General features: G+C 66.1%; 1 protein-coding gene across 13 annotated transcripts; it reads right to left on the bottom strand.

Annotated features, from left to right (window-relative positions):
• Positions 1 to 44: 44 nt before the first annotated feature.
• HDAC10 (histone deacetylase 10) lies at positions 45 to 6,480 on the bottom strand. Of its 13 annotated transcripts, none has more exons than XM_007189236.2 (19): positions 5,355 to 5,946; positions 5,146 to 5,280; positions 4,821 to 4,917; positions 4,493 to 4,590; positions 4,289 to 4,393; positions 4,058 to 4,126; positions 3,750 to 3,876; positions 3,506 to 3,571; positions 3,280 to 3,339; positions 3,113 to 3,202; positions 2,868 to 2,974; positions 2,720 to 2,787; positions 2,380 to 2,608; positions 2,176 to 2,260; positions 1,688 to 1,779; positions 1,447 to 1,545; positions 1,134 to 1,212; positions 750 to 932; positions 46 to 663 (listed from the first exon to the last, which is right to left on the bottom strand). In XM_007189236.2, the coding sequence occupies exons 1-19, from the start codon at positions 5,411 to 5,413 to the stop codon at positions 475 to 477; spliced, it is 2,037 nt and encodes a 678-aa protein (XP_007189298.1). In that variant the 5' UTR covers positions 5,414 to 5,946; the 3' UTR covers positions 46 to 474. The 13 variants fall into 13 exon arrangements, 11 of the variants coding, with proteins under 11 accessions (XP_007189300.2, XP_057412195.1, XP_057412196.1 ...); XM_028168283.2 differs by having other exon boundaries at positions 2,380 to 2,479; XM_007189235.2 differs by having other exon boundaries at positions 48 to 663; positions 2,380 to 2,647; positions 5,355 to 5,945.
• Positions 6,481 to 7,157: the final 677 nt, after the last annotated feature.

The following is a 7,157-nucleotide window of genomic DNA, read 5'->3' as shown; positions in this document are numbered from 1 at the left end:
AATCAACTGAGTTAACTAAATCGGGCTCAATAAGGGAGACGGAGTCAGACTTTCGCTTAACCGACGTTTACTGATTGGGCGGGGAGGGAGCGAGGGAGGGGCCATCCGTGCAGAGGCGGGTCTCCGGAGGGGGGAGTCTGCGCTGGGGCGGGGGATACAGGGCCCCTGAACCAGTGTCCCGGGCAGCCCCGTAGCCTAGCCCTCAGGAAAGAGGCCTCGCGCAGAAGTGTGCTGGTGAATGGTTAACAACAGGCTCTTGGGGGACTAGTTGGTGGTGTCTTTTCTGGGGTGTAAATACTCCCACCCTGGCCGATTTCAAGCTACCAGGTCACAGCACTCAAGGAGGAGCTGGGAAGAGGTGCACAACTGCTTGACGCGGCTATGAGCTGGTTCAGGGCAGCACCCCACTCCCCAGGACGTGAGCCCGTCCCGCCACAGAGCTCTAAGGCAGCTGTCGCCCAAGGCCCCAAGCATTCAGCCTGAGCCTGGCCCCCCAGCCTCACTGGCCACCTGCAGCATCTTCCACCGTGGCTCCAGCTGCCCTCTCAGCTGCATCAGGGCCTGCACTTCCTCTGGGGAGGCCATGGAGAAGGGACCCAGGCTAGGGGCTGCCTCTCCGTGCAACACCCTGGCCAGGACCACCGCGAGCTGGGGTGTGGATTCCTGAGTCAGCAGCAGAGGTGGAAGCAGTGAGTTGCTGGTTTCTCCTCACCTCCCACCCCACAGCAGGTCCACCCCGCCCAACTCACCTCATCCACAAGGACCAAGACTCGGCCCCCTGCTGGGCCCCGAAGCAGCGCAGCCAGGAGTGCAGCTTGGGGGTCCCGCAGGCCATGGGCGGGCCCCAGCGCCACCAGCACCAGGTCAGGCTGGAAGCTGTAGGCCAGGGGCAGCACCAGGGCCAGGACACAGCTCAGAAACCCTCCAGTCGTCTATGGGAGGGACAGCAGCATAGCCCAACCCCTCATCCAGGGAACACCCCTCCAGCTGGCTCAGGCCACCCCACTTCCCAATCTCAGGTGGGCAGACACACCCACAGTCCCCCCAGGAAGGGCCGGTGAAGGCCAGGGGTCTGGCCCTCATGCCGACGCCAGTGAGCAGCAGCTGCCCTGCCCTGTGACACCACCACTCACCCCTGGCAGTGGCACAGAGACGTGGAACATGGACAGGGCAGCTGCCTCCTTGCCCCCAATATTCAGCCATAGATTCGTCCTTCCAGGGGAGAGCAAGCACATGGATACATGAGCTTGTGTGTGAGACGCCGCCCACTGCCCAGAGCCCGGACAGAAGAAGGACAGCTCAGGGGGCAGGGGTGCTAAGACCGCTGACCCTCTGTGCTGGAGACCCTCCTGGCATTGCTCCCAGGGGCCCTTCTGCCAAACTCCAGCTGCGGGACGCCCCGCCCACCTGTCACCCCTGGGGATCCAGGGTGATGTGCCCACCCACCTACTTGCAGAACCGGACACACACATGACCTGAGAGTCATACCCATCATCCGTGAGGTCTGGGGGCCGATCCAGCTGTCCCACAGCCAGACAAAGCAGCCTGGAGGAAGAGTTGGCTCCTGGATAAGCTGCACTCACCCCGCCTGGAGCCCATTCCCAGAGCCATTGCCACGTGGCCAGCCAGGGCAGGGGGTGCCCATGGGCCCTGCCTCGTAGCCTCAGACCAGCCATGTGAGGCTTACCTCTGGGCTCCGTGGGACAGGCCACACCGAATGGCCACATCCAGGGTGGCAGCTGCAGCAGAGGCTGGGGTGACTGCAATGCCACTGCTCACCTGTGGAGTGGATAACAGGTGTAGAGGGTAACTCCCAAACCACATAAACAGACCCATCTGTCCCTTCTTTGGGCCCGTGTCTACATGACTGTCACCTGTGCACTCTGAGGTCAAATTGCTCCATTTCTGAAAATAAGATGCATAAAACTATAAATCATCCCCTTCACTTGTCTGCCAAAGAGCATTTCGTTGAGGGAACTGAGGGGGGTGTTCCTGAACCCTGTCCCTGGGGGCTGTTTTGGGAAGGGTCCTGGGCACAAGGCACAAGGCAATGCTCATGTCCACATGGTTCTGTACCACCCAGACCTCCCCTGGACAGGCCACCTGTCGCAGGCAGGTCCTGGGCCCTGCCCCTGACTCCATGGCCACCCCCCAGCCCCTCCCCAGTGCCCCTACCTGCCCATCCAGGATCCTGTCCAAGAGGTACAAGACCTTCCCGAGTGCAGTGAGGGCCCTGTCCTGGGCCAGGGCCTCATGTGGCCTGTGGTGGACAAACCAGAAGGACACGAGGACACAAAATGACACACAGACCACAGATGAGTCACACAGGCACATGTGCAGACATGGTCCCGGCCTTCTCCCCAGGCCCACCCTGCCCACCTGGCCCAGGCCTGCGTCTCCTCCTGTGGGGCTGACCCCTCCTCACAGAGGACATCAGAGGGCAGGGCCAGGGCAGCATCTGGCGCAGTCAAGGCAACAGCTGTGCGTACAGGGGGCGTGGGATTGAGGCGCAGCTGGTCCAGGAGGGAGCTCAGGGCAGCCACGTCCTGGGTCGCTGCTGCCTTGAATTCGGGCCCCCCAGGCAGCAGCAGAGGCGAGGGCCTCCCCTCTGGGGAGCGGGGGCAGGGACTCAGTACAGGGGCCACACCTAGGGGGTGATTCAGTGTCACAGCCACTGCATGAGAGCCTGAGGCACCGTCCCGACCCAGGCCACGCTGACCTTGCTGCTGGAGGCTCATCCAGTGAGGGGCCTGGGCTACCTGGACACTCTGGATGGACTCCAGGGCGCTGCGAGGAGAAGCAGGATCAGTGAGGCGGGGCCTCCCACCCCTGGCCCTTCCCACCCTCCTCCATCCTGCCCCTCGCACCTGGCATGCGGCACCATGGGCCCCGACAGGGGTGGGGCAGGGTCGCCCAGCAGCGCTTGCACCATCATGCACACGGACTGCGAGAGTGACTCCAGGTGGTAGCCACCCTGGGATGAGGAGGGGGCAGAGACACGAAGGGCAGGGGTGTCTGGGTCCCAGGCAGGACGCCCTGCCCCACGAGGCAGGACCCCTCCAACCACCTCTCAGCCTCCGGCCCACGCACCCTCCCAGCTCGCCACAATCACCTCCAGCACAGCGCAGACCCGGCCACCAGCCAACATCTGCAGCAGCTGCGTGAGGTGGGCAAAGCACTCTGGCGTGGCCTGCATCTGCCCCTGCAACCAGAGCCAGGTGTGATGAGGACCGGGCCCCAGGACTCCAGAAGCCCTCCCCAGCCAGGCCAGGCCCTCACCTCGGGATCCCCGATGGCCGAGTCAAATCCCGCGGAGACTAGGACCAGCTCAGGGTTGAACTGCAGGCAGGGCCCGGTGGGGAGAGGCAGAAAAGAAGCTGGAGCTGAGGCGGAGGGGAGGCCCCTCCAGAGAGACCCTCCTCACCCCAGGGGCTCTGTTCCACTCTGGGCACCGCATCGCCCCCACCCCCTGCCACTGAGACCGCCTCCACCCCCACACGGTCACCTCAAAGGCCACGGGCAGCAGCACATGCAGGAAGGCGGCCACGTAGTCAGCATTTCCCATCCCGACCTGTGGCCAAGGGGCATCAGTGCTGGCCCTGCCAGGGAGGACGGCAGGGTCCTCACCCCTGGGGCCCGGGCTCTGGGGGGGATCCTGGCACGACGCCCTGGGCTTGCACTCGGGGGAGGGGGGAATGTGGGCTGGGGGAGGGGCTCTGGGTGGGGGGCCCGGGGTGAGGGGCAAGCACCTGGTTCCAGGGCAGGTTGACAGTGAAGCCAAGGCCCGGGCCCTGCCCAACAGCGTCTGCATCTGACTCTCGGAGATAGGGCCAGAAGCGCCCGTGCTCATAGCGGTGCCAGGAGAAATAAAGGACACTGCGACAGTCAGCCGGGGCCAGAGGGCAGGCCCCTCAGCCCCAGGGCTCCTTGCAGAAGCCTAACCCCACCCCACCGAGCACACAGCCACGTCTGCTCCCTCAGACTTTCCCAGGCCGGGCTGTGCTCGTCCTGAAAAGTAGGGTCGCAGGGGAGGGTCTTGTTCCCACCCCCAGCTTACCTGGGGTCATCCTCAAAGATATACTGGATGCCCTGGCCATGGTGGACATCCCAGTCAACGATGAGGATCCTGGGGACAGACAGCTCTGGGGTCACTGAGGGCAGGGCCTCCCACCTCCAGGCCAGGAGCCAGGCCCAGGATGGGAAGGAGCTGGGTAGGGTCCCTCAAAGGCCCCTTCCACAGCCTTCCCCTCTGGCCTGGGCCTCACCCTGCAGCCAGACTGGCACAAACCTGTGCAGCCCGTGCTGCCGCTGGGCATGTTTGGCTGCTATGGCCACGTTGTTGAACACGCAGAATCCATTGGCGGCAGCCCTCTGGCTATGGTGCCCAGGAGGCCTGGGGGTGGGAGTGGGGTGTGGGGCGTGTCAGGGTCATCCTGTGTCCTCACAGGGCCACCCACAGGTCGGGGCGGCCAGGGGAGGGGGCAGCTCTCACCTCACCAGGGCGAGCCCGTTGCGCACAGCTCCCGCCAGCACTGCATCCACCAGCTGCAGCGCCGCCCCCGCGGCCAGCCGGGCACAGTGGAAGGTACTCTGCCAGGGCAGGGGTGCAGGTAAGCCCCCTGCCCACTACCCCTCACAGGCTCTACCAAGTCCTGTGCCAGGCTGCAGGGCACCAAGCACTGAGCAGAACTGGCCAGGCCAGTCCCGGGTGCCCGCAGCAGCAGCCAGCAGGGCACTGGCACACGGGAACATTGCCCGTGAACAGGCACGAGTACCCGGATGTGTGACTGTGTGGGTGGGTGTGTCCCCAGGGCACGCACCGGGTGGAAGTAGACGGCATCGTACTGTCCAGACAGGGTCTGGAGCTCCCCGGTGCCCAAGGCCTGGGTCCCCTGCAACAGGGCCACATACTCCGGGCTGCAAAGGGGCAGGCAGGCAAGGCAGGGTCACCTGGAGGAGCAGGTGGAGGAGAAACAGGGCCTGGACCCCCAGTGGGACCACCCCCCTCATTGCTCCCTCACCCACCCATCCAACGGTGAAACTGAGGCTTTGGGGGGAGGCTTGTTTGCCAGGCACCAGCAGCCTGGGGCAGGCCCAGGTCCTGGACCGCGGCTTCAGGGGCAGGAGGCCCGTCCCAAGTCTGACCTGTGCACCAGGCCCAGTTCCGCCTCCGAGGCCTCCCGGGCTGCCAGCCGCAGACACCTTTGCTCCAGGCCACGCTGCTGCAGGCGCTCCAGGGCTGTGGTCAGGCGCTCCGGGCACTCGATCTCGCACTCGGGGCTGAATGGACAGAGAGCTCAGAGTCCAGAGCCCCTCCTCATCCCCCGTCTCTGCCTCTGCCAGGTCCCACTTACTCATCCCAGAGCAGCCGGGCAGCTGTCATGTCCTCGTGGTACACAAGTGCGGTCCCCATGGCCTGACCGTGGTCGCTCTGGGCCACTCAGGGTGGGCAGGACCCAAACACTACCACTCACAGGCAGTTGAGTGCACTGCCCGCCTCCCTTGGCAGCCCCAGGGAGCAGCCCAACGCCTGGAGCACAGCCGGGGGCGCGGGCGCGGAGCCCGGACAGGAAGGAGGCCCCAGGCCCGGCTGGCGCCAGAGCTGGGCAGGGGTCGATAGGGTGGCTCGCGGGGCTTGGCTTCCGGCTTCCTCCAACTCGGACCTGGCATGGACCCGCCTCCGGCTGCCCCAAACCCCGCCCCGATGCATCGGGGCGGGCCGAAGACTGGGCCCCTCGGGGCTCTGCCCAAGCCGCTCTTCCCTCCAGCTGCGGCTCCGCCTCCTACTCTCGCCGGAGCCGGGAGAGGGTCGCAGGCCTCGGCGCCCCTGCGTAAGTCAGAGGGGACGGGTGCGAGGACGGAGGGCCAGTGTGCCCAGGCTCCTGCGGACCGTCACGGCGGCCCCACCTGCGTGCTATGAGCCGAGCCACGCGGGTCCGTGCCCCTCCGCCCCAAGCCTCCCCCAGGCCCACCCTGACCCCGCAGGCCACGGGTCAGACGCGTCAGTAGCCCATTGCGCCCAGCGCTGACCGAGGCCCCCCAGCAAGGGCTCAGGGAGGAGCTACGCGGGAAGGAGCGCGAGGCCGAGGGTCCTCAGGGGCAAGGCCACAAGGAGGAGAGAGCCTCGACAGGGGACGGTGGTCGTGGCTTAGCCCGGCCGCAGCGCAGCGCTGCCCCCAAGGCTCAAGAAGGGAGTGACAGTATCCGACTTAAGCTCCAGAAAGACCCCTGACCGAAGAGCGGAAGAGTCGGAGGGTCAGGGTTGTGGCAGAGAAGCTGGACAGGAGCGGCGCAGCGTCGGGGGAGGCAGGGAGGAGGCCAACAGAGGGAGTGTCTGGGCGAGGGATGAATGAGTGAGTGAACGAATGAGGCCAGTAAAGGAAGAGGCGCGGGCCCAGCCAAGAACAAGATGGCCAAAGAGGGGAGGAAACAGGGAACCCCCGGCCTCAAACGGAGAGGTTCTGGGGACTGAAGACCCCGCGGGTCTTTGGGTACGGGGACATGGGCGGGATCTGGTCTTGGAGGCGGGGCCCGGGCGGACCTTTTTGAGGCAGGGCTTGGATGGGGGGGCGGTTCCTGGGGGGCCGTCTGGGAAGGCGGGCATCTTGGAGGCGGGGCCGCCGCGGGTGAGGTCCCGGGTCTTGTAGGCGGAGCCCTGGAGGCGGGTCTCTTGGAGGCGGGACGTGAGCAGGGGCCCTGAAATCTAGGAGGTGGGGCCCTGGGGCGGGCGTGCCCCAGTCCCGTTCTCTGGTCGCCCCGGCCGTTCGGGGGCGATCCCCAAGGTGGGATGGATGCAGAGGGAGGCCCTGACAGGGCCCCGCTGCCCGCGGCAAGCAGCCCCGCGTAGATCGCCACCGTCCTGGCCAAGCTACCTGCTGACGCGGGTAGCCGGCGGCCTGCGGGGCTCTGGGAAGACGTGCCCGCCCCTGAGCCAATCACGGCGGCTGGAAAACGGCGTGCTGATTGGCCGTCCTGGGCACGTGGCCTCGAAGGCGGGGCCTGCGCCAGACCGCCCCGCCTGGATCGCTGAGAGCGGAGGGCCTGGGCGGGGCTCCGTCAGAGGCGCGGGAGGGCCCCTGAGCAGAAGAGGCATGTATCCACTCTGGCAACTCGTCTGACCGTATTCGGCTGGACCAACTGGGCGCGTCCATCTGAGC

Source organism: Balaenoptera acutorostrata, chromosome 11 (assembly GCF_949987535.1).
Source record: "Balaenoptera acutorostrata chromosome 11, mBalAcu1.1, whole genome shotgun sequence".
Lineage (NCBI taxonomy): Eukaryota > Metazoa > Chordata > Mammalia > Artiodactyla > Balaenopteridae > Balaenoptera > Balaenoptera acutorostrata.
This window is presented reverse-complemented; position numbering and strand designations above follow the sequence as displayed.

Coding starts and splice junctions, on each gene's coding strand:
- HDAC10 (XM_007189233.2), bottom strand. CDS start 5,413: ATGGGGACCGCACTTGTGTACCACGAGGACATGACAGCTGCCCGGCTG. Junction 3,203..3,279: donor CGGCCATCGGGGATCCCGAG/GTGAGGGCCTGG, acceptor CTCTGGTTGCAG/GGGCAGATGCAGGCCACGCC. Junction 2,261..2,379: donor GAGACGCAGGCCTGGGCCAG/GTGGGCAGGGTG, acceptor TGTCCACCACAG/GCCACATGAGGCCCTGGCCC.